Genomic DNA, 27992 nt, shown 5'->3' on the forward strand with positions numbered 1-27992 from the left:
CAATGTATTCTAATGATTTGTTGGATCTCTTTGCTCTGAGCATTATATTCAGACACAAATATAAGCCTATCATTCTTATTATCTGCATTACTTCTCATATCTTTATATTTTAATAAATTAGTTCTAGGGATAGACTTTATAGTTTTTATTTCTTCAATAATTAAACTTATAGGGTAACCTCTCTCTTTGAACCTATTCCCCATTTCTATCAATCTTTTATCCAGTATATTATCATCTGAAACAATCTTACAAACCCGAAGCATCTGACTATGGGGAAGACTTTTAATAAGAGAAGGAGGATGGGCACTATCAAATCTCAAAAGACTATTACAGTCTGTACTCTTCTTAAAGAGATCCGTTTTGAAATGGTTGCCCATTTTAATTACTCTAACATCCAAAAAGTCTATCTGTTCTTCACTCTAGGAAAGTTTTTTTTTTTTTTTTTTTTATTTAATTTTTATTGAGGTTCAGAATAAGGCATACATAGAATATAATAAACAAAGCGTCACAATAAAAAATAACAGGTAGATTATAACATAGGTTTGAATAGAGACACAATGCATACCTGAAATGAAAAAGAAATAATGCAAAATAACATTGTGAAAGTGCAATGCCTAATACTCTGTATGCTCCCTAGATAGTAACAGAGGCCACTCTCGGACCTCAAACAATGGTATATAATCATATATATAGGGGGCTATTTCAAATATAAATGACCACTCTTGGATCTTTAAGTGGGAACCTCTTTTTTTTTTTTTTTTTAGTATAGTAGCAAAATGCTATAACTGATAACTGGAAACCTGAAAATTTTTACTGTATAGTAATTTGGATGTTCTGTAGTAACATGGAAAAGCTAAGCTCTCAATTTCGTGCAGGAGGTCTCTCTTGGGCCTCTCATCATGTGAGGTACTGACATTTTCAGAGAGCTACTTGGTTCGTAGGAGACCACTTATGGATCTCATTAATGGAACCTCATGTATTTTTGTTATTTAACTATGCTGATAAAGGGAGAGTAGATACGCTCCTTTAATAAAAAAGGTTTCTAGGGGTAAAAAAAAAAAAGATGAAATATTTAAGCAAAGTATTTTAAGGAGTTCAGGGTTTCAGGTGCTAGCTAGAAAAAGTGATGGTATTAACATATGCTATGTTGAAAAAATTTCTGTGCTGACCAGCTAATAAAAAGGGGTAGTCTTTGGGCATCTTATATGGCAATCTGGTAAAAGCAGGGAAAAACTATACCTAGTCATGTGAGTTAGGAATCTGGTAGAGCAAAAGCAGTGTCACAAAGACTTACTAACTAACATGTGGAGTCTAAGCTTAAACTAAGCAATATACTATACCCTCCACTAAGTGTACAGGCTGGCTATGTAGATATGTGCAAGATCTACAGCCCCGGCCGCAGGCTGCAAAACAGCGCACATTAGGTCTAGAATAACAGTACAGCCACTATAAGTTCTGCGAAGATGTCGCAGTGCTAGAAAGTATATACTGTAAGGAAAAGTATGCCCATGTGAATTAAAATACTATTTTGGGAAGAGGGTACACATTGTATGTATCTGGAAATAAGACAGCCACGATGATGAGGAGCCACTGAAGAATTCTAACCGTGGCACATATTGTAAACACTTAGGTTTATGTTATAACAGTTTGCAAATAAAACAGTTACTGCTTATAAAATATTCAACTGAGACTTGTTTGAGCATTAAAAGGAACATGGCAGGGAACATACTTTATGAAAAGAGGTATGCCTAATGTTAGAATGCTATTTTAGGAAGAGGAAAACATTGAACTCTGAACTGTATAAACATTACATAAGATAGGGCTAACCAACTCCAGTGACAATTCTACCGCTGCAGTCTCTTATGACAGCTGGCTGCCAGTTCACACAAAGTCCCCTCTTTACCCGAGGCACAGCAGGAAAATAATGTCCCTGAGAAGTGATCCAGATGGGCGACCCTGCCCCTGTGTAACAAAGGTTTCGCTAAGCTTGTAAAGTCAGTAAGGGTCTTTGTATTAATGCACATGTACCTTCGTGATCTCTGAGCAAATGCTCCAGAAAGGCTCTTGTGTCTGTATGTTCCTCAGGGGGTTTAGAAGCTGCGTTAATCGCTTTTGTATGTCCCTTGTCGTGTCTTACATCCACTGCACAGTCGGCAGTGCTCCGATCAGTGTTAGCATCCACATGGGTCTCGCCTTGCTTATCAGGCCCTGCAGTAGTGCGCACCTTGTCTATTTTAGTTGAGGTAGGTCTAACACGCCGGGGCCCCAGAGCGTTGTCTTCCGTGCGCGCCACTAAGACAGGACCATCTGAGATATCTTGCCGGGATGCCATAGAGCCTTCAGGGCAAAATGCCATAGTCAGCTGTTCTTCCAGGGCCACATGATGATCCAAGAGGAGATTCTGCAGTGCCTGCAATATAGCGCCGACACCCATCGTGTCCATAGCGGTCTTCTATAGCAGTCAGCCGGCCAGCACACCGATGAGAAAAAAGGAAGTATATAAATTGCACTAGCCCCCTTTTGGTTTTGTAGATTCAGTGCGATTATCTATCTAGCACTTTGTGCCACGTAACGACAAGGCCCTAATGTGCCTCGCCGGGGGGTATGGAAGAAGGCCTCAACCTTCTGCTGAGCTCCGGGCGCTCAAAACTGCATGTACCTCTTCAATTTTAGGCTCGTCAGATGCAGGTTATCAAGCGAGTTAAAGATCTGTTTGTATGTCTGATATTTGAGCTGTTTTGAGAATTATTTCATATGAAAATAGATAGAGTGCAGGAGCAGAATGGAAATATGCAGCCTATCATGGCTGCCACCCGGAAGTTCCCCCCACTCTAGGAAAGTTTAAACTTAATATGATTAGTTGATATGTTTAAATCATTAACAAATTCCTCTAGGGTTCCAACGTCGCCCAGCCAAATACCAAAAATATCATCAATATACCGCCACCAGGTGGCACCATATCGAATAAATAAATTGCTTGAAAAAACATATCTTTCTTCATAGAGATTCATAAAAATATTGGCATAATTAGGGGTGACATTGGAACCCATAGCCGTGCCCTGGAGTTGAAGAAAATAGTTATCCTGGAACAAGAAATAGTTACCACATAATATTAAGTTTAAACTATCCTGGAGTGAAGAACAGATAGACTTTTTCTATGTTAGAGTAATTAAAATTGGCAACCATTTCAAAAATGATCTCTTTAAGAAGAGTACAGACCGTAATAGTCTTTTGAGATTTGATAGGGCCCATCCTCCTTCTCTTATTAAAAGTCTTCCCCATAGTTAGATGCTTCGGGTTTGTAAGATTGTTTGAGATGATAATATACTGGATAAAAGATTGATAGAAATGGGGGATAGTTTCAAAGAGAGAGGTTACCCTATAAGTTTAATTAAGGAAGAAATAAAAACTGTAAAGTCTATCCCTAGATCTAATTTATTAAAATCTAAAGATATGAGAAGTAATGCAGATATTAAGAATAATAGGTTTATCTTTGTGTCTGAATATAATGCTCAGAGCAAAGAGATCCAACGAATCATTAGAAAACATTGGAATGTGCTGTCCGATTGCAACCCTTCTATAGTAGAATTTCAGAAACCTCCTATGCCTGACTTTAAGAGAGGAGCAAATATTCAAAGTAAACTAGTCAAAGCAGATATTGATTCTAATATTAAATCTAATCTTAGATATATCACTACTAAAAACCAAGGATGTTACCCATGTTTAGGGTGCTCATGCTGCTGCAATATGACCAAAGGGGCTGTATTCCATCATCCCCACACTGGTAAGAAATACAATATAAAAGGTTTTTTTACCTGTTTAACTACATTTATAATATATATGATTAAGTGTCCATGTCGGGGTGTTTATATAGGAGAATCGACAAGATCCGCTAAGGACCGAATTATTGAACATAAGAGCAATATACGTACTGGTAATATAAAAGCCCCTCTTGCTGCTCATTTTTTAAAAGCTGGCCATTCGATTAGTCAATTGAAGTTTCAGATTATAGATTTTATTGACTTACCACATAGAGGTGGGAATAGGGAGCTATTGCTTAAACAAAGAGAGTCTTACTGGATATATGAATTAGAATGTTTAGAACCGAAAGGGTTAAATAAAGAATGGGATTTAACAGTGTTCCTGTGAATGATGGATAGTTTTCATCATTAGTTGTTGATGTTTCAACATGTAATTATTGTTATTTGCTGTTTAACATGTAAAGAGTTGGGAGTAGAGAATAGAGAAATTTGTATTATTGTTATAAGTTAAATAATGGACATGTATAATGTATTAGATTTTATCATGGAAAGTTAAATGTTCTTGAGCGCCACCTAGTTATATACTAGTATATAAATCACTTTTGTGTGTTTGTTTGGCATGGCATGACTAAGGGATAAGGTCCCGAAACGTTGCCCTATATTTTTGTCTTTACTAAATAAAATTGGAATTTGCTGTCACCTTTCTGCTATTTGTTGTATTATATGATCTGCCGGGAAAGCGACCCCTACCTTTCCCGGCCCTGTCAAAAACACGATTGGGATTTAAAAAAAGGTTTAAGTTCTTTAATAAAGTAATCTCCAAAAGGTCATTAGCAGAAGGACCAGATTTAGACAGAGCCATATCTGTGAGTTTTGGGTCAATTTTCCTTAGAATATATTTCCTTCTTTCAATAGAAATAGCAGAGTTAGTGTTACCAATATGACATAAGGCTAACTGAAGCCATTGACTGACTAAAGCCAGGTCTAGGGCAGAATTATTTTTTAAAGCTTTGTCAGAAAGTTCTAGAATTTTGGAATCCAGGAGCTTATCCTGACACATCTTGCATGATCTGTCAAGACCCTTTTTTTACATTAAATCCTGGAGTGGAAATACATTTAACAATTTTAGGGTCCACTTCTAGAGTAATAGCAGTGTTATTATGTAAATTGCGGCATGGGCATTCCAAGCACATTCTATTCCTAACTTCTCTTTTAAGGGGACGTCTAATCCAATGTTCCACATATTCAGAAACGTCTTTAGAAGGGAACCATTCTGATGATCGAGGATGTTGGAGTTCATCAGGATTAAATCTAGGTTTCCCAATTTTGTCAGTAAAATTTTAAGGTTTAATGGAGTTGGATTTAGAGAGAGAATTTTTTTTGCGTCTTTTGGGAGCAGGGGATTCATCTGAGTGAGAATCATTGTCTGAAATACATTTTTTATTTTCTGAAAAATTATCAGTTAGACTGACTGAAATGATCTTCTGAGGAAAAATCATTGTCACTTTGAGAAACAGCAGTGTCAAAGTATATGTGTAAATTTCTTTTATGACTCATAAGTTTTCCCTCTGAACCTGAGGGAGAAGGTGAATTATTTTTGTTCCCACACCTCTGGGAAAACAGGAGTCTGATGAATACAGACTTTTAGTATGACAAACTTTTCTGGATTTTTTAGAAACAGGAGTTAATTTTCTTTTACGAGACTTTTTAGGAAGGGAAGCTTGAATAGCCTCTAATAATACTCCCATTTGTGAATTAAAATGGTTAAACATGTTAGACATAGAGGAATCAATCATAGTTTGTACTGCTTTTCCTGTAAGGGGGCTATCATGAGGGGAAGACATGCTGAAAAAGGAAATACTTTAACCTCAATAAAATTAAAACAGGCAAAAAATATTCCCTTAACTATACAGGCAATTTAACTGAGTAACAAAACAACAGGAAAAAAAATTCTGTGAAAATTTTACAATGTTGCAATGTAGAAGTCAGCTGTAGTGTGCAGAGAGCTGTAAGGAGTTGTGAGGTAAAAAGGGGTGGGAACAAATTAAAATGGCCACCACAGTTTTTTCATTAGCAGGAGAAGAGAGCTGGAGTGAAAACAGCTCAAGGCATTACAAGGAAAGAAAAATGAAAGCAAAACGGAATGTATTAGAAAGGTAAGGAGACCTTAAAAATCTGAAACAAACGGAAAAAAAAATATTTTGAAAAAGACAGCTCAGAGAGTGCAAGAGCTTAAGCAGAAAAAGGGGAAAAAGAGAGAGAGAGTAATAAAATACAATACAAAGAGTAATACAATCAAGCAAGATAAATAGCTGCAATACTTATCTTTCTGGTAGCAGCAAATGAAAGAGAAATAATTGGGGGTTATTGGTCCCTTTATGGTGGTTATGAGAACGCTGATTGGTTCTTCTTTTCTACATTCATTAAGAAAATGCTCTCATTGGTTCAATATGTTTGGCATTTCCTTTCTCTGTAATGTTAACTGTTTATGTTCTGTTATACTTTTAATGGCTGCATTGGTAGTAGTAAAGAAAGTTAAAGCAAAATAGGAGTCTCCTGTCCTGTAATAAAATTGTATTACTGCTATGTTGTGTGCAAAAAATTATGGGCACCATTAACAAAAACTTGCTGGCATAGAGGTAAATAATTAAAAAATTTTTTTAATTATTTGATATGTATGTATGTGTGTGTGTATATATATATTTGGGCACATTTTAAGGTTTTGCTGCCCTGGGTTAGTGCTGCATCCTATAGAAACTACTCTCTAGCAGTTTCCTTTTTTTATTTCCATGCATACATTACCTAAGCAACATATACTTGATGGGTATACCCATTTAATGCATATAAATGGTACTTTTACATTTATACTCTCCATAATCTAAGATTTTTTTAAATACATGGAACGAAAAAAGCACAGAGCGCATCCACGACTCAAGGTGAATCAAAAAACAATTTATTCCAAGCAATTAATATGTTGCACTTACAAGAAGTATTAAAAAGTGACGCCTTAAACAAACACTCCAACCCGTCAGCTCAATGAACTCAGTTTCTGCAGTACTTATCAGCCGGATACACTGTCCACACTCGATATCAAGAGTTCACTATTTGCGGGCTGTTTCTCCCGGCTTGTCTTGGCTTGTTTTGAATTCCAATGCGGCTGCAGGAAATAGTGATGACCAATGACGGGCTGCTCCTCCGTCCGGAGGAGCAGCCCGTCATTGGTCATCACTATTTCCTGCAGCCGCATTGGAATTCAGAACAAGCCGAGACAAGCCGGGAGAAACAGCCCGCAAATAGTGAACTCTTGATATCGAGTGTGGACAGTGTATCCGGCTGATAAGTACTGCAGAAACTGAGTTCATTGAGCTGACGGGTTGGAGTGTTTGTTTAAGGCGTCACTTTTTAATACTTCTTGTAAGTGCAACATATTAATTGCTTGGAATAAATTGTTTTTTGATTCACCTTGAGTCGTGGATGCGCTCTGTGCTTTTTTCGTTCCAGTTCTTTAAGTCAGCGCACCCCTGAGTGCCCTGTGTGAAGGAGCAGCACCACCACTCTAATCACCAAGGAGAAATCCACTGGGAGGATAGAAGAGGTCCTATTGGCAGTAACATTACTGGTATTTCTACCCTACTCCTTAAGTCATGAAAGATATGCCTGTTGGTTCTTCTTTTTTATCTTAACATATTTAATACCAACTATATTGATTGTGATATCCATTATAAATATAGAGTGTGTTTTGAAGTCTGACACTAATATTAGAGGTTCCAATATTGACACTTACTTAATTGTACACTTGTATTGAAGTTGTATTTTCACCACCAGTTTCTTTTGGGGTGAATTAATTAATTATTTTTTTGACTAATTGTACAGACAGCAAGCGCAGTAATTTTTGTGTAAGTTTTTTAAATACATGTATTTCATAAAAACATTTTTTTGCTCTATGATTTGGTGTTATATTATTCTTGTGTACTATATTATAATTATGTTTATCTTTTTGTAATACACTTATATATGATATATGTATATATATAAGTATATATTTTTCATTTTTAGGCTCACAGCATATGTGTTGAAATGCTTCCTTCAGGCTCGACCATTTATTTACATTAATTCGGACATTGTAGGGCAATCAATTAACTGGTTGATACAATACCAGGATGCAAACACCGGCATTTTCTCAGAACCAGGACGTGTTATTCATTCGGAACTCCAGGGTGGTTTGAATGGTCCTATTACTCTTACTGCTTATATAATATCTGCAATTCTTGAAGATGCAATCTATGCAGTAAGTACAAAAACATTTAGTTAATTATTATTATCTTTATTTGTAATGTGCCAACATATTCTGCAGCACTATACAGACAATAAATAAAGAGAAAAATATTTGGAAAGTCACTAAATGCCCATTACCTTCTATCTGTTATCTGCTTGTTATACTAGAGAATATTTAAATATTTAAATTTAAATTATTTACCAGAAAGACACATGTAGTTATGGTTATGGTTTGGTTATCTTGGCTCCCATATGGATCTTTCTAGGCACAGCAAGATAGTAGGCCCATTATGATTCTAAAAATTTAGTCTGAACTGATAGTAGTTAGTTTGTTAATGTATAGTTTGTCCTTTTTGGGAGCAAATGGGACTGATCATTACTTTCCATCTGTATTTTAATTTATTTGTAGGCTTATATGAACTTAACAATTGCGCCTGTTGAGTTTATGATAGCTGTCTAAGACAAAAAAAAATTAAATGTATAGTTTTACAGAATCAGGAATAAGGTTAAACTGTGTTCATAGATTACAAGTGTAGATATATCTTATAATTTCCTTTGGATATTTACTTGGCATTTTCCATTTCCTTTTAGAATCTTTATAAGGAAAGAATTCAGAAGGCTGTGCAATACCTTGAAAGCAAGTTTGATGAAGGGATTTCAAGTAACTATTCCCTGTCAATTGTTACCTATGCCCTAACCGTGGCCAACAGCACCAAAGCAAATGCAGCTCTTACCCTGCTGAATTCAAGAGCAAACAAAATTGGTATGTTACTGATAAATATGTATTAACAATCATAATGCAAGTAGCAGAAGTAATACACACATACAACTTACTATTTGAATAGTACTGAAACAAAAGCGGTGTTGCTTCTGAATTCTGCAATAAAAGTCATATATTTTATTTCATTGTAGCTTATACTATTATCTTGTATCTATTTGTTCTACCAATATAACACCATATCAGTCACAAAACATAATATATGACCATGGTAAACCAATATTCATGTAATATAGAAATTAAGGGTTACATTTGATGTTAGATCACTAAAGCCAACCCTGTCTGCAACTCTGTCCCCTTTCATTATTAACTCTATACATGACCATGTATTAGCTCCAGACAATCCCCATATTCAGTCCCATTTTCAAATCACTTTGTTACAAAAGACATCAATCACCTAAAATACAATCCATATTTCCCAATCCTTATATTACAAAGCCCACTAAACCCACAACTAACCCCATCCAAATTGCCATAACCCCCCCCCCCCCCAAGATGTTATTTAAAAAAAAAGTTATAAGCCCTTAAAGTATTCTTACTTAGAGAAAACAACTTCTTTCTTCAGCCTCTTCATAAAAAGGTCCTGCTTATTTGGTCTCTCACCATGGTCTAGACACCTAGTAAAAAGATTTTTTTGGCTATATTTATTTCAAATGCTATGGAATTGTTTGCTGTAGTAGATGTATGTAGGGGGTCTTTTGTGTTTTGGACGGGATACGAGGGGAAAAAAATTGCATATGTATTATTAATAACAGTGACAAGGTGGTTAAAGGATTAAGACCAATGGGGGTGGGGTCTTGTTAAAGGTTTATAGAAGTGTGGACAGGGTTTAGTTAATATTGTTTTGGGGGGGCTGAATAAACCATAGTTAGGTTTTATTGTGGTGGGTGTAAGTCGATGTGAATGAACATTTAATTTGTATTGTGTGTCCTGAATTTTTTTACAACATTTTTTTTGGTAGCTGCTGCTGTTACATTATGTGCAGCTGTAACTATGTAATGTCAGTGTTGTGATACATAGGCTAACTGCAGGTAGTGACTCTCATTGAAACCGAACTGCCTTTATTGTAATTTAGTGTAAAAGGGCTTAGAAGATAAAAGACATGTTATGGTCTATTGATCTACTCGAATGAGCTACTGGAATAGAGAACACTTTATAATTCTATTCTATTTCTATATTTTAGGAGGCACAAAATTCTGGTCTTCGCCAACTGAAACCACAAGTTATTGGCAGCCGCGGACAACAGATATTGAGACATCAGCTTATGCATTGCTTTCTCACTATAGACAAAACCGTATCAATGAAGGAATTCCTATCATGAAATGGCTAAGTCAGCAAAGGAATCATCTTGGTGGCTATGCATCAACTCAGGTTACATTTCTTTATTAATTTGAAGTTTTTATGAAGAGTAGACACAGACAAAAACTTCTATATATGATGTTGCAAGCAGAAAGAAGAATTAGTGATTGACCCAATGAAGCACTATAATGAGTACACTATACACTTATGGACCACTAAGAACCAAAACATTAGTATATAAATTCTACTAAATGGAAAAGTCCATATGTGTTTGGCAAATTTGGTAAAGTGTATACACCAAAACAGTGTTGGTGATTCGCACATTAAGTACACATCCACAGCTTGTCAGTAATAGTTAAAACATAACATTTATTGAAAAAGTGTAAAATTACAGACCTGGATGGCATCAGTATTAACAAAAAAATACGTCTGACCCACTGTGTCACCTGATGCGTTTATGATGCCATCCAGTTCTGTAATTTTATCCTTTTTCAATAAATGTTAGGTTTTAACTATGACTGACAAGCCGTGACTGTGTACTTAATATGCGAATAACCAACACTGTTGGTGCACACACTTTACAAAGTTGTTATCAACACTTGCATATGGACTTCTCCATTTAGCAGAATTTACATACTTTTTATGAAGAGTGACTAAGTTTGTTAAACTTAACATATCTGACTCTGTTTTGGTTCACTGTCTTGTTTTAGTAATTTGATAACTTTATTAAAATATCACATTTTAGTGAATCTTGTAGAGACATTTTTGAATTAGTGACAACTTATGTTACATTTATAAACACATTTTACCTTCTGTAGCCAGAAGCGACATAAAGAACCTTTGCTTTTCCTCAATTCTATTTTTGTTAAGGCTAAAACAGAACTGAATAAAGTAAAAGTGATGGGTTACTAAACTTGCTTGTGTCATAATTTTGTGTAATTATTTTTTGAAAACAATATTTATATTTATTTTTATTAACAGTGAAATACATGTTGTTCTCCACAGGATACTATTATTGCTCTGCAGGCTTTAGCCCAGTTTTCTGTTGTGGTAGCTAACGGAAACCCCGCACTCACAGTAACTGTTACTGGACAAGGTTCTTATATCCCTAAAACTTTCCAGATCACAAATGAAAATCTTTTGGTGCAACAAAGTCACCAGGTAAACAAATTGTGATAAAACTAGTCACATCTGTCATTAAATGTATAATTAAATAAATGGTTTCTTTAAAGACTAATATCCATTTTGTTTGTTACAGATCCAAGTATCCCAACCTTTAAACATCAGAGTTTCTGCTGTTGGAGAAGGATTGGCTATTTTCCAGGTATTTCTAACTAGGTACCATATTTCTTTACATAAACATTTACCTCCTCAGAATAAGAAGAAAAAATATTGATTGCAACTGGCTCCACTTTTTAAAAATTAGGGGTTTATGATAATGTATTTTATCATTTGACTGAAAGATAATACAAACTATAATCAATTTATCTTTTTACATTTCACCAGCAAATCATATTTTGAGGAAGAAACAAACCTGAGAAAATAGATAAGCTCTTAAATTCACCACACAAATTAATTTGTGAAGCGAACCCTTAATAATATTCACAGTGACAAGTTTGAATTTTTATATTGCAGCTTAATGTAGTTTATAACCAGAAACCATCCGCCAGGCGTAAAAGAGATACATCCACCACAGAAGCATTTCAACTGAAAGTCACGGTAGTAGAAGATGAAAGCAACATTGACCTACTGTCTGTAGTCGTATGCACAAGGTAACACCCGTATTTGGCCTTGTCGATTATTTTGCCTCTTTATTTATGTTTATTTGCATTTTGTTTCCATTATTTTTTATTATGTGCATGATATCCAGTATAGGAAAAAAACAGGCAGATTTATAAATCTCTACTTATTTTGCATTTATCAACATACCCCACAATGGGCCACATTACAAGTGGTGCGCTAATAATAATGCAGGATGTGATGAGCAGTATTGCTTGACCACACTGGACTTGATATTACAAGTCCATGGTAAAACTAATATACCAGAGAAGGGTTATCGTGGCTGACATTGCTTTAGCGCTACCTAGACTTTCAATGGATATCATGACCATGCTAAATAGCGCTCATATTACAAACTGACAGCTCGAACGTAAGCTGAAATTGTGCTAGAATATTTTGTGTGACTTGAGACCTAAAGTAAAGTGTAACGGTTAAAAAAATATTGTAATGCTTGTGGGATACTCCTCTATCAGACCGAACTTTGCCAGTAGTCTTATTATCCCGGAGTTGAGCTGGAATGATAGGGAATATCCCAGAGCAGAGAAGGTTTGCAAGATCAGATAAGTGACACTTACCACAGGCAGGACAGTCCTTGGGGGCAACAGGCAGGAAACCAGAGAAAGGCAGGGGCAAACCACTAGGATGGTCAGGCAGGCAGGGATCCACAACAGTAAGGCAGTCCAGAGGTAAACTACTAGGATGGTCAGGCAGGCAGGGATCGGCAATAGTAATTCAGTCCAGAGGTAAATTACTAGGATGGTCAGGCAGGGTTTGACAACAGTAAATCAATCCAGCAGTTAAGGGTTAAACAGGCAGTGTGTTCAGATCAGCAAGGTTTGGCAGCAATATAACAGTCCAGCAGTTAAGTGTTAAACAGGCAGAGTGGTCAGACAAGCAAGGTTCAGCAACAATATAACAGTCCAGCATACAAATAAGCACAACCCAGGAGAACAGTAAGTAACACCTATACTTGGGCACTGATAGGTATGAGTGAGTTACTTACATTGGTGCAGGATTCGCCCCACAGGACATCCTATCGGCTTCTGAGGGAGAAAGCGTGCAGTGATGACGCACGCAGAGAGGAGCCGACTCTCCCTTAGGCAACGAGTACACAGGTCGCTCCGCGTCCCTAGCAACGGCTAGAGCGGCGCAACAAATATAAATTTGTTAAAAAGGGATATGGTATATGGCTTTAAAATAGTGTTTAAAGTGTTTGACTGGAAAGGGCACCAACGTATATATATGTATATGAGGAAAGGGAGTGTGTTCACAAAACGTTACACTAATAAATACATTTGATTAAAAGGACCGACGAGTGCCACATTTTTGACTTGTGTGTGTGTGTATATATATATATATATATATACTGTATATGTATACAGTATATCTATATATATATATATATATATATATATATATAAAGAAGGGGTTGTTGTCAGCACTATCAGTTATACCAATAAAAAGAGGGTAGTTAACAAAGGTCTGAATTATTAGTACTTATCAGACCTCTGGTGCAAGGGGAAAGTAGTAAATCTTTACTCAAAACGATTAGGAATAATAAGCCTCTCCTATCCAGCACTAAACAATCCCAATAGGTGTAATTGGATAAACAATCCTAAAGTGGCAAACCTTATAGAGACATAAGAAAAATAATTCAAAATGTGTCAGACATGTGCTGCAACCAAAGGAGCATTAAAAGAGCAGTTTATTGGAAAAACATGAGGTTTATATTAAACAACCTGAAGGGTACTCAAAACAATTCCTATCATAGTGCACTATGAAAATTTCCTACCAGCTGGAAAAACCTTAATTGGGGATAAAGTAAAACTAAATGATAAAAATAACAAAAATGACAAAAAGAAAAACCTGTTTTAACCACAGGTAATATAAGTCCCGGTAGGTTGGTTTAGAGAGACTTCCCAACAGATCAATAATAATGTAGCAACTTGGGCCTCAGGAACTTAGAGGATTAAATGTTGATGTTGCTTGAAGATAGCCTGCAATTTGGTTATTTAAACTTCCTTGTTAATTCTGAAGTTAGTAATAGTAATATTCTGCTGTGATGCAAAGTATAATCCAAACTTAACTTAAAGACACAGTATAAACTAACAATTCCACCATAGCGGTAAGTATTAAACCAGTTCTTGGCTATCAGCAATACTTCAAGTTGTTAGAAAATTAAGCTCCGCCGTAGCGGTAAAGTATTCACCAGTTCTTGGTTCAAATAACAATCACTGTGTCTGAAAGTTGATGCCGCCGTAGCGGTTGTACTTGCGTTTATTTGAGAGTCCCACTATTGCGGTGCCGCACCTCCAGGGGTGCTCCTCTCGCACTTCTTTGTGATCTTTGATTATTTAGCAGTTATTCACAGCCTCCAAGTTGCAGCTATTTTGGATATTTACACCGGCAGTCTCGGTCTCATGAATTTCCAAACCACTGCTTTAGCCAGCTACGCGTTTCACCCCTAAGGCTTTGGGGCTTCTTCCGGCTCCAAATTCAATCAGTACTTTTGCAGGTGTGTCTGGTATACCTTTAAAGGAAACTTCACGGAGGAAAACTCCTCCCTTTCTTGAAGCCTTTTGTAATTCTATATCATTCTTGGGGTAAAATGGTAACTATGTCTGAACAAAACCACAAAGTATATCTACATTACTATATACATCCTTAAGTATCAGACAAATAAGTAATGGCTACGGAATTGTAAAGAATACCGTAAATAAGGGATATATAATAATAAAATAGTTTTGCTCCTCCGTAATGCAGCACTAGTCGACACCAATATTCAAAAATATTTAAAAAAAATATAATAATAGTAATATTCTATCATAAGTGGAACTCCTTCCTACAAATTCTTAAAAGGAATTTATAACTTGTTAATATGGCAAGTTTTTTATACAAAAATAACCAATAAGTAACTATTTTTCTTAACTTGTGACCAAAAATAAATTTTGGATACTTTAATTTGGTGTGTTAGTTTTGTTCTTCATATAGGATTCCGACATGGACCATTCCTCAACTTCCATTTTGCTTTTCATTAAAAGATAGATTAGATTGCACTCTCATGCAGCACCCTCATTCACCAAGAAAGCATGCATAATTAATTTCCTCATTCATGCCTTGGGGGGCAAGGGCTTTTAAATCAAATATCCATTTACATTCATTCAGTAAAAGTTTTTTATCCAAGTCTCCACCACGCTCTCTCAGATCAATCTTTTGCAGACCTCTAAATTTTAGTTCATGCTTGTTACTGTTATGAAAATAGAAAAAATGTCATGCTACACTACTGGTGTCAATCAATTTATTCTTTATATCTCTCTTGTGCTCTTTAATTCTTTCTTTGAGCTCTCTGTACGTTTTTCCTACGTAATAACAGGGACAATTACAGTACACTAGGTATACTACTCCTACACTTACACAGTTTATGTGCCCCTGGATGTGCCATTGTTTACCAAATTTATCAATGAATTTATTCCCAGTGCTCATGTTTGGACAGACTGAACATTTAGAACATTTAAAATTGCCATCTTTTCTTTTATATTGTGACAGCCAGGTTTCAGGCCTATTCATACGAAAATGGCTTCTTACTAGTTTATCCTTCAGATTTTGGGCTTTTTTGGCTGTCATTTGGGGAGTACTGCTTATTTGTTTAGCTATGGAATTGTCTAAAGTTAAAATGTGCCAATGTTTTAGCAATATTGTCCTAATTTTAGCCCAAGAATCATTATAAACTGCTCTTTTAATGCTCCTTTGGTTGCAGCACATGTCTGACACTTTTTGAATTATTTTTCTTATGTCTCTATAAGGTTTGCCACTTTAGGATTGTTTATCCAATTACACCTATTGGGATTGTTTAGTGCTGGATAGGAGAGGCTTATTATTCCTAATCGTTTTGGATATATATATATATATATATATATATATATATATATATATATATATATATATATATACAGTGGGACCTCGGTTAACGAACGACTCGGTAAACAAAATTCTGGGAAAAAAATGCCTCGCTTTACGAATTTTTTTCGCAATACGAACGAATTAATTGGTTTTCAATGCATTCCTATGGGAAACCGTGTTTCGGTTTACGAATTTTTTTCGCAATACGAAACAAGTGTCCCAGTTTTGGAGCCATTTGCAGCAAGTTGTGGAGCATTTTAGAGCCATATGGAGCCTTTTGGAGCCATTTGGAGCTTTTGGAGCCTTTTGCAGCAGGTTTTGGAGCCTTTTTTCTCACCTCCGGAACGCATTAATTGGTTTTCAATGCATTCCTATGGGAAACCGTGTTTCGGTTTATGAATTTTTCGCAATACGAAACGTCCCGGAGAACGCATTAAATTCGTAAACCGAGGTTCCACTGTATATACAGTGTATATATATATATATATATATATATATATATATTTAAATAAATGAAGAGAATGCACTCTCTCTGGATTTGTAAATTCACCAAACTTTACAATGTGACGTTTCGAGGTTTTCACCCCTTCCTCAGACAAAAAAATCAGTCCACCAATGACATGTTAACCAACTAACATATTAATCAACATAATATTCAATATAACCATGTGCTAACAACAATGTGTTGTGCCATAACAATCCAACCTATTAATATTCTAGATAAAAAGCAGTAAATGCACCCTAGTAAAATGTATGAGTGCACAGCTTCTCATCAATTTATACATATATGTACAAAACTACTAATGGTGTATTTAGTGCATGTACTAAAATGTGTACCTGCATATCCTAAAAGCCATTTCATGTTATGCTTAGTGTTACAAGGCCAGTATAAAGGACATAGATATTCATCAGTATTGGGAAACCGAATTTAGTAGGGCACAATCCAATCTGAAATATTGTGTGAATAAAAAGTTTGTTTACAGACCATATAGAGATTTGTTTCTAACATAGGACGCCATCCATAGCGTGTCTCCCGTATAATACACCAGCTAATTTCATGGGCCTAAGGGGGCGGGCTAACCAGCATTATTATAACGCACATGGCCGTGATGTCCCTCTGACTAGACAATAGCTATGCGTGTATCGAATAACCATGTCAGTGTCAGTAAACACCGAACAGCTGTAAAAAGGGGGCTTACAATGACACATGCTGACTCAAGACTAATAGTAGTAAATTAAGGCTCTCATATATAGATAACTCCTTACAATGTAATACGGTGAAAGTCCAGGAAAAATATATTGTCTATGAGGGAAAAATTAATATATCCACAGTACGGGTTAAAAAAATTAATATAGGGGAGATCATAATCATAACATGAGTGAAAGAAAACATCTGATGTATATATGCTCACCATGTAATTTCTATAAGGTCACAGGTTGTAAAGACAAGTTTATCACAAATAATTTATGTGATGAATTGGATATTCACACCTTGTATTCTAATCTGGAAAATATAGGTATTGTGTCACATTAATAACTATGCTCAAAAGGACTTTCCTTAGTTATTTGTGTGACTTAATATGGCCGTTTCGTTATCACCTGCAATCAGTATTACTTAGACAACAGAAAGATAAAATACGGCTTAGTTACAATAATAAGTGGAAAGTTCATGCCTAAAATCCTCAGGTTAAGTCTGCAATGATACACCTACTAGGATGGAGTTTAAGTGAGATGCAATAAAGTATACAGCGTTCCTAAGTTTCCCCCAGCGTCTGAGTGGAGAGAGAGACGCTGCAGCGAGGAGGCGGTGGTAGCTGATGACGTAGACGCCTGCTCCTGGGGATCCGACTCTGTACGGCTGCAAAGAGGTAATACAGCGATATGGCAAACTCGAAGAGATGGAAACCTTGTGTGCCAGATGAGGGGGATAAGGTACTGAGGACTTAAGGCTTGCAGGAATACTTCCGTAGCTAGTAGTAAGTTGCTGTGGTTTGACAGAAACAACTTCAATAATCCAGCAACGATGTAAAGGCAGGATGTGACCTTTATAGGGAGGAGATGAACTCCTTAAAGGTACAGTGCACAGGAAAAGGTGAATCCTTACACAAGTTATATATATAGGCCTAAATTAACCGATAGAAATGCTGTAATACAAAGTTTGGTGAAGTAGAAGGGAGAGTTTATCTCTAAACATGCAGAGTCTATAATATGTGACTAGCTACTATATAGTCATAAAAATGTATGTTAGTCAAAAAAAATCAGAACCATTTTCAAACAGGTATATCAACACCAAAACCAAAATAGAGGGTTCACATAAAGCAGTGCCAGTCAATATTGGCATTGAGTCCTTGTGTCTAGTCTGAAAATCCATCTGACCTCAACCTGTAGTAACTCCTTCCTTTCACCCCTCGGTTGAGGGGGGGCATGGTCTATCAAAATGAATCTAAGGTCTTTGACTGTGTGTTGGGCCTCCAAAAAGTGCTGTGCCACCGGTTGATCAGTTTTATTAGTATCCAAAGCAGATCTGATGGCACTACAATGATTTGCCATCCTCTTTCTAATGTCGTCATCAGTCTTACCGTCATAGTATTTCCCACCCCAGACTTGGTTGAGCATGTCATGTAGTACCGGATCATATACTGTTTGTTATTATGTGGGTGCCTAATTGTTGAACTTTGTATCATGGCATTGCAAGTAATGCAACTTGGACACCTGTATGATCCTTGTTTTTTGGTCTTCAACCACTGTTCCTGCCTGTAGCAGTGTACTGGATATGTTTTCATCAGGATATCTTTTAAATTGCTGTTCCTTTTGTAACCCATTCTTGGCATTGTAGTATGTGGGAATGGAAAAGTGCGGTCAGTGTGTACCACCCACCAATTCTTCTTTATACTGTTCACCAATAGATGGGATGTAGGACCAAATGTAGTGATCACTGTGACCTTTTCTTCTGTGGTCAGTACTTCCTTATCCCAAAGTAGAGTGGCTTGATCTCATCTTCAACCGAAGTCATCAGTTGTTTGGCGTATCCTCTCTTTAGGAATTTCTTCATCATTTCTTGTACTTGAGTAGATGCCATATCTGGTAGTGAGTTGTTCCTAATCACTCTCGTCAATTGAGCCTTGGGAATAGCTCTGATTAGCGATCTTGGGTGATTACTGGTTGCTAGAAGAATTATGTTGCGGTCTGTGGGTTCCTGATAAAGTGTTGTTGCCAATCTCATATCATTCTTGAATACCCTTAGATCCAAAAAGTAAATCTTCTCCAAACTATATGCAAGTTTAAACTTCACTGGAGTAACCATATTATTAAGTTCTGAAACCCATCCATCAAGCACATCTTCCTTTGCATTCCAGATGAGGAAGATATCATCAATGTATCTTTTGTAAAATGATACATAGGGATTATCATATACCTTCATCGTAGTTGTTTCATAATTAGCCATATAGAGGTTGGCATATGAGGGGGCCATACTTGAGCCCATAGCTTTCCCTGTAAGTTGTATATAGAAGGTGGTCTCAAATCAGAAAAAGTTATGCGGCAAGCATAAGTAAAGAATTCTGCAAATGTTTTCTAGTTCTGTACCCATATACGAGTTTCTCAGTAGTGCTTGTTCTACAGCTGTTACTCCATACAAGTGTGGAATGATGGTATACAAACTGTTTACGTCCATTGTCACAAGCAGTTGTGAAGGTCCCAATTCAGGTATGTTGGAAATTAGTTTTATCATATCATAGGAATCCTTGATGTAGGAATTCATCTTACCCACTAAAGGTTGTAAGAAATTATCAATCCATATTGATAGTGTCTGGAATAGAAAACCCCTGGCCAAAAGATCAGTCTACCTGAGGGTTTATCAGGTCTCTTATGGATCTTAGAAATTGTGTAGAGTATTGGGATGATGGGATGTGGAACCATCAGCCAGTCATACGTAGCTTGATCCATCCATCTTCTCTAGAGGCCTTCCAATAAAATGAGCTTGATTTCTGCTTGAAATTTTATTGTAGGATTCTTAGGTAGTGGACTATACTTGGTGGTATCCATCAGTTGTGACATAATATCTTCCTTGTAATCCACGTTATTCAGGATAACCGTGGCCCCACGCTTGTCAGCTGGTCTGATGACAATGTTAGGATCCTGTGCAAGATTGAAAATAGCCGATCTCTCCTCCAAAGAGATGTTCTGTTTAACCTTGGTATTAAACATGGGTTGTGTGTTCTGTGTGACAAGGTGCATGTAAGTTTTGATGCTTGGGTTTAATTGCACTGGATCAAAAGTACTAGGGCGTTTAAATGACAGCATCAGCTTCCTTAGTACCTAATTGAAAAAAACTCTTTTAATTTCAATGTCTGCTGAAATTTGTACAAATCCAACCATATATGAAAAGGTCTAGTCTGTGCTGTCGGAACAAAGCTAAGGCCCCTGTTTAGGACTTTAAGTTCATGTTCAGTCATGATCCTTGAACTGAGATTAATGACTTGTTCCTCCTCATTCTTCCATGTGGAGGTGGTCTTCTTGCAGAAACCACCTCTCCTTGTGTGTGGCCTTCTCTGCATCTGTGGCTGGACCTGGTAGTCACCCCTAAAAAAGACTGTAACCATGCCACCATCTGTTGGGATTGTTGTAGATGGGGGAACCTTGGATTCCAAGCATGAGCAGCTGTCAATTGTATTAAAGGGACACTGAACCCAATTTTTTTCTTTCGTGATTCAGATAGAGCATGCAATTTTAAGCAACTTTCTAATTTACTCTTATAATCAAATTTTCTTCATTCTCTTGCTTTCTTTATTTGAAAAAGAAGGCATCTAAGCTTTTTTTGGGATCAGAACTCTTGACAGCACTTTTTTATTGGTGGATGAATTTATCCACCAATCAGCAAGGACAATGCCCAGGTTGTTCACCAAAAATGGGCCGGCATCTAAACTTACATTCTTGCATTTCAAATAAAGATACCAAGAGAATGAATAAAATTTGATAATAGGAGTAAATTAGAAAGTTGCTTAAAATTGCATGCTCTATCTGAATCACGAAAGAACACATTTGGGTTTAGTGTCCCTTTAAGTTGACGTCTGGTGAACCACCTCTGTCTCCGTGGTCTCCTCTGGAAGTAGGTGTTGTGCTCCTCAGGGGTTAATGTCCACTTGTAGACATTTTTGTCTTTATAATCCTCTATAACATACTGAAGCTTTTTGTTCTTAAAATTAGTCAATGCTTCTTTGTATTCTTTCATCTGTGTGGTGAATTTATTGGGCCAGTCCTCAGATGTGTCACTCTGCAGTGTAACGGTGTTGACGTGTTCAAATTGGCTGATCTAATTTTTAACTTTCCATAATACGAGTTGGCTTTTAGGATATGCAGGTACACATTTTAGTAAACACACTAATTACACCATTAGTAGTTGTGTACATATATGTATATATTGATGAGCAGCTGTGCACACATACATTTGACTAGGGTGCATTTACTGCTTTTTATCTAGAATATTATTAGGTTGAATTGTTATGGCACAACACATTGTTGTTAGCACATGGGTATGTTGATTATTATGTTGATTAATATATTAATTGGTTAACATGTTATTGGTGGAGCACTGTGGGGAGGGGCTTTTGTATGTCTTTATAGTATCTTATCGTTCACTGATTTTTTGTCTGAGGATGGGGTGAAAACCTTGAAATGTCACGTAGTAAAGTTTGGTGAATTTACAAATCCAGAGAGTGCATTCTCTTCATTCATCTTTATTATTTCTGATGCACCCTGGTATGAATATTTTCAAACGTTTGTGAGAGTGTTACAATTTCCAATTTGATTTTATATATATATATATATATATATATATATATATATATATATATATATGCTCTTTATGTGCTGCTGCCTACAGTAAAGAAATTTTGATTGAACTGATTCCTGAGTGTCTGCCTAATTTTTTTGACATATATATATATATATATATATATATATATATAGCAGCCAAAGAAAGGTGCACTCACAGGACTTTCACAACTAAGATGAAGTTACTTTATTTGTAACGTTTTCGGGGATCAGGTCCCCTTCATCAGCATAACAAAACAGTGAACATATACACACTTATATAGTGTTACAATAAAACACACTTCTTACGCAAACATCTTCATGTCACATTTTGAAAATCTGTACCTATGGGGAAAGTGTGATACATCTATTGTATTTTACCGTAGGTACATAGATGATATGTTTCTGATATGGAGAGGGGGCCTGGATGATCTCCATGCGTGGTTTGAAGCATTCAATAGCACAGAAACCACAGTCAGGTTTGAAATCATGGCAGATGAACAAGCCATTAATTTTCTCGACCTGAGGATACACAAGACGATACAGGGTTTTAGGATGCACATTATATAACAAACCGACTGACAGAAACTCCCTTTTACGAGCCGACAATTGTCATCCCCCGGCACTGTTGAAGGGTATCCTAAAGTCTCAGTTAATTAGAACTGTACGCAACAATTCGGATTACGCTATGGGAGTCTCACAGTTGACTGAGATGGGAGAGAAATTTGCAGAAAGAGGCTACAAGACACATTAAGGATATGATCAGTGAGGTGTCACAATACACGCAGGCAGAGTTACTAGTAAAGAAACCAAGACATACCTCAGAAGAAAAACTAATTATGACAACTACCTTTTCACCTACGACCAGAAACGCAGGGCATTCTCTTCTAACACATTGGCCTATAATAGCCACAGACCCCAAACTGCATTTCAGCAACACTCTAACACCGATGGTGGGGTATTGGAGGGGTACGAATTTACGAGATTTATTGGTCAGGACAGACCCCAAGGCCAGTTACAGACCTCAAACCCACACTAACATCAAGGGATCATACCGAGTTTAGGGTTCACCACTTGCAATGGACTCATCAGTACAAAAACATTGCATCATCCACATACCAACAGGCAGTATGTAATTTGACACTCTATAACATGCACAACCACTTTTGTTGTATATTTGCTGACATGTCCCTGTTCCCGCTTCTATGTGGGTAAGACATCGGGCACGCTAAGAGAAAGAATGGCAAACCATTGATATGCCATTTGAGTGGCATTGAAGTCTGGGGACTCAGATCAACCTGTAGCAAGGCACTGTGTGCAAAACAACCATTCTGTGGCATCCATAAGGTACACACTGATTGATCATGTCCCCCCTCTGGACAGGGGTGGGGACCGGAACAAAATACTCCTTCAGCGAGAGGCACAATGGATGTATCGCCTAGGAACTATCTACCCAGGGGGCCTCAATGCAGCACCTGATTTCAAAGCCCTTGTATAGTGCGGTCTCAATGTGCGTTACATACTTGGGGTACAATCTTTAAGCTATCGTGACTTTGTGTCTCGGGCTGTTGGTAGGGGTTCCATACGTGATTTCCCATCTAGCCTTGGTACATAGAACTAGCCAGGGGGGGTCTTTTGTATTCTCATTGGTTTTGTGGAAGTCAGGTAGGTTTTGAAATGGATACCCACATAACACACACCCAACCGGCAATTTCACTATAGGGCAGGTCATGTAACAAGATATGAATCCCCATGATGTAATGGCATGGAACCTATTTCCAAGAAAGGGAGGAATGAGTGCTCCAGGCCTGGAGCAATGTGTCTTCATCCTTGATTCACATCTAGAAGGGGACATTGTTCATAATTAGGAAGACTAATGGACTGACGCAAAATCAACATACTGCACAAGAAGCAGGAGGTTATACAATGGAGGATAGAAATCTGAAGAAGTCCCCCATTTCCAGTATGATATATAGAGAGAATTGTCTTGGGAGCAATGCCTGATTGAATAGATCTGTGGGGCAGATGAATATTTACCAGTTACAGCATAATGTGGACATCTAAGGGTGTTGTCTTCTAATAAGATACATTAAGATGAATTCAGGAACATTACAAGCAAAGATACAGCCCATAGGTGGACCATATTGAGGACAATATGGACACCGAAGTTATATGTTTTTATTGTTGTTTTTTTTTTTACTATTATCTATTATTGTTTTTCTTTCTCTAATTGTGTTATGTAGTTTTGGGGAATATGGGAGTGCAACTTGCCACATGATGGGTATATATTATTTGGTAGATTTGATATAACACAGAAACTATAAGGGGGCCAATAGGAGCCACAGAAGACAGCGTAGGTGGCATATTATCACTCTTGACCAATATAAACAGGTTGGGGCACATAAGTTGTATAACTTGATATAATGGTCTCTACTATAGTGCAGGCTCCTGACCAGGGCTGACAGTGCCTATTAATATGAAGTGATAAAAATGCAACATCTGCAACTAGATAGTCAATATTTTGGTTCTGCAGCCCTGGACGATTAGGGATTCCTATTACCTTTGACATTTAAAACTGTACACATTAACCAGCACAGCAGGGCGATAGAATGTTATAGTAGAATAACCAGCACTATAATGCTTTACTAATTAGCACATTCACACAGGGCAAGGAAGCAGTCTAGATTTCCCTGTTGTGTAGTACAATCTGTGCTCAGTAATCTCCATAGCAACCGGAAGCAACATACTCTGATTAAGTGAAGACTTATATCACAGATCTAGTTGGTCTTTAGAAGGTTCAAATATAGTGAAAACGGTCACCTCATAACAACATCTAATATGTAACAATAAGGGGTTCACCCACCAAGATACCATCTTTAAAATATATCCCATTAGACTTTATTATACACACGCCGTAACAGACTCCTTTTTATAATTTTACATGTGTTTCCAGCACTTGTTTTATAGAGCTTAAAATTTCACTGTTTTTTCACATAAGTGTGGTGACAATAGGTAACAAGATTGAGTCTGACCACAGTTAGTATTATAACCCCTTAAGCTTAAACCGGGGATTTTTGTTTATACGTTGCCATGGCAACCCATTTTTATATATGATAGAGTAAAAAAGAAATTGTCGTTCAGGGTATTTTTGCACTTTGATCACTTTAATACACATGATTTACTGTGAGCATGGTTTTGACGGCACTAATTGGATATTTTTACACAGTTTATGTAAATACATTGATCACGATGTTAGATACAATACCGGAAGTGACATAATGGGCTTCATGTACTAAGAGGCGGGCGGACAGCTTCTTAACTCGCAAAGCTGTCCGCCCGCCTCCGCTACACACAGGCAGCGGATCTATTGATCCGCTTGCCCGTATGTATCATTACACACTCAGCGGAGTGTGTAATGCCCGCCCCTTCAGTCGCGCGACCAATCACGCAACTGAAGGGGCTGTCAATCACCGAGAGCGAGCGTGCTAATGTCTAATGACCGCTGCTTCTTACATTGCGGGAAGCAGGCTCGCATATGCGAACCTGCCCCGCAAAGGCTCCGGAGCAGCTTTCGCTGCTTCGTACATGGAGCCCAATGTATCACTTCCGGTTGGTCACACCGGTGGAACGCAAACAGCTATTCAGAACCGGGAGTTTGGCGCCATTCACTCATGTATGGTTTGACTGATTGTGTGTTTTATTGTAACACTATAAATGTGTATATGTTCACTGTTTTGTTATGCTGATGAAGGGGACCTGATCCCCGAAAACATTACAAATAAAGTAACTCCATTTTTGTTGTGAAAGTCCTGTGAGTGCACCTTTCTTTGGCTGCTGTATTGTATCCAAGTTTGCACCCAGGTGGATGCCCTACAAGTGGGAAGGATCTGGTAATTGGATGTATATATATATATATATATATATATATATATGTCTAAATATGTGTATGTGTGTATGTATACATGTCTATAAATGTGTTTACATGTGTATTTATGTGTTTATGGCCTCTAGTTATCAAGCTGTCAACTGAGGCTGATTCGCCTTAGTTATCAAAGGCTAGAGACTTGCAAAAGTAGAATATAGTGACGTAAGCTACGATCCGCCAGTCTCAGTCCGACACAGATCGATGCTTACATCACTACAGACGTTCCGAACGCAAGTTTGGCACTATCTGACTACTTTTGCTAGTTATCAAATAACTAGCAGGTACGCTCGGCACTATTCTGGCCCTGGAGGCGGCGGATCCCATAGGAATCAATGGGAGTCTGACAGCAGCGAAAGCTCATATTCGCTGCTGCCCGATATCCCATTGATTTCTATGGGAGATGTCTGCACCTAACACCCTAACATGTACCCCGAGTCTAAATACCCCTAATCTGCCCCCCCCTACACCGCCGCAACCTAAATAAAGTTATTACCCCCTAAACCGCCACTCCTGGACCCCGCCACAACTATAATAAATATATTAACCCCCTAAACCTCTGCTCCCGGACGCCGACGCCACCTACATTATACCTATTAACCCCTAATCTGCCGCCCCCTATACTGCCGCCACCTACATAAAGTTATTAACCCCTATCCTGCTGATCCGGACCCCACCACAACTAAATAAATTGTTTAACCCCTAAACCGCCGCTCCCGGACCCCGCTGCAACTAAATTAAATGTTTAACCCCTAAACCGTCGCTCCCGGACCCCGCCGCCACCTATATTAAACTTATTAACCCCTAAACCTTAGTCTAACACTAACACTAACACCCCCCTAACTTAAATATTATTTAAATAAATCTAAATACATATTACAATTATTAACTAAATTATTCCTATTTAAAACTAAATACTTACCTGTAAAATAAACCCTAAAATAGCTACAATATAACTAATAATTATATTTTAGCTATTTTAGGATTTATTTTTATTTTACAGGCAACTTTGTATTTATTTTAAATAGGTACAGTAGCTATTAAACAGTTAATAACTATTTAATAGCTACCTAGTTAAAATAATTACAAAATTACCTGTAAAATAAATCCTAACCTAAGTTACAAATACACCTAACACTACACTACCAATAAATGAATTAAATAAATTACCTACAATTATCTAAACTAAAATACAATTCAATAAACTAAACTATAGAACAAAAAACCCCACTAAATTACAAAAATTTAAATTTTTTTACAAGAACTTTAAACTAATTACACCTAATCTAAGCCCCCTAATAAAATAAAAAAGCCCCCCAAAATAATAAAATGCCCTACCCTATACTAAATTACAAAGTAATCAGCTCTTTTACCAGCCCTTAAAAGGGCTTTTTGCGGGGCATTGCCCCAAAGTAATCAGCTCTTTTACCTGTAAAAAAAATACAACCCCCCCAACATTATAACCCACCACCCACACACCCCTACTCTAAAACCCACCCAAACCCCCCTTAAAAAAACTAACACTAACCCCCTGAAGATCCCCCTACCTTGAGCCGTGTTCACCCAGCCGGGCCGAGTTCTTCATCCAAGTGGAGCAGAAGAGGTCCTCCATCCTGGCAAAGTCTTCATCCAAGCGGCGCCTTCTATCTTCAATCATCCGGAGCGGAGCCATCTTCCATCCAGCCGACGCGGAGCCATCTTCTTGCAACGACGTCCTAACACCGAATGCCTGGTCCTTTAAATGATGTCATCCAAGATTGCGTCCCTCGAATTCCGATTGGCTGATAGGATTCTATCAGCCAATCGGAATTAAGGTAGGAAAAATCAGATTGGTTGATTTAATCAGCTAATCGGATTGAAGTTCAATCCGATTGGCTGATTGGATCAGCCAATAGAATTGACCTTGCATTGAATTTCAATCCGATTGGCTGATTAAATCAACCAATCGGATTTTTCCTACCTTAATTCAGATTGGCTGATAGAATCATATCAGCCAATCAGAATTCGAGGGACGCCATCTTGGATGACGTCATTTAAAGGACCAGGCATTCGGTGTTAGGACGTCGTTGGAAGAAGATGGCTCCGCGTCGGCTGGATGGAAGATGGCTCTGCTCCGCTCCGGATGATTGAAGATAGAAGACACTTCTTGGATGAAAACTTCGGTCAGATAGAGGACCTCTTCTGCCCCGCTTGGATGAAGAATTCGGCCCGGCTGGGTGAACATGGCTCAAGGTAGGGGGATCTTCAGGGGGTCAGTGTTAGGTTTTTTAAGGGGGGGTTTGGGTGGGTTTTAGAGTAGGGGTGTGTGGGTGGTGGGTTGTAATGTTGGGGAGGGTTGTATTTTTTTTTACAGGTAAAAGAGCTGATTACTTTGGGGCAATGCCCCGCAAAAAGCCATTTTAAGGGCTGGTAAAAGAGCTGATTACTTTGTAATTTAGTATAGGGTAGGGCATTTTATTATTTTGGG

The 27992-nt window shown here is 37.5% G+C and overlaps 1 protein-coding gene across 1 annotated transcript in view; it reads left to right on the forward strand.

Moving 5' to 3' along the window:
- Positions 1–27992, forward strand: part of LOC128656513 (CD109 antigen-like) — a 212883-nt gene that overhangs the window by 170162 nt on the left and 14729 nt on the right. Inside the window, exons 25-30 of the mRNA XM_053710441.1 lie at positions 7818–8049; positions 8628–8799; positions 9998–10185; positions 11119–11274; positions 11372–11437; positions 11749–11885. Of these exons, the coding sequence (XP_053566416.1) occupies positions 7818–8049; positions 8628–8799; positions 9998–10185; positions 11119–11274; positions 11372–11437; positions 11749–11885 (951 nt within the window). The remainder of the gene's footprint in view (positions 1–7817; positions 8050–8627; positions 8800–9997; positions 10186–11118; positions 11275–11371; positions 11438–11748; positions 11886–27992) is intronic.

This window comes from Bombina bombina, chromosome 4 (assembly GCF_027579735.1).
Source record: "Bombina bombina isolate aBomBom1 chromosome 4, aBomBom1.pri, whole genome shotgun sequence".
Taxonomy (NCBI): Eukaryota; Metazoa; Chordata; class Amphibia; order Anura; family Bombinatoridae; genus Bombina; species Bombina bombina.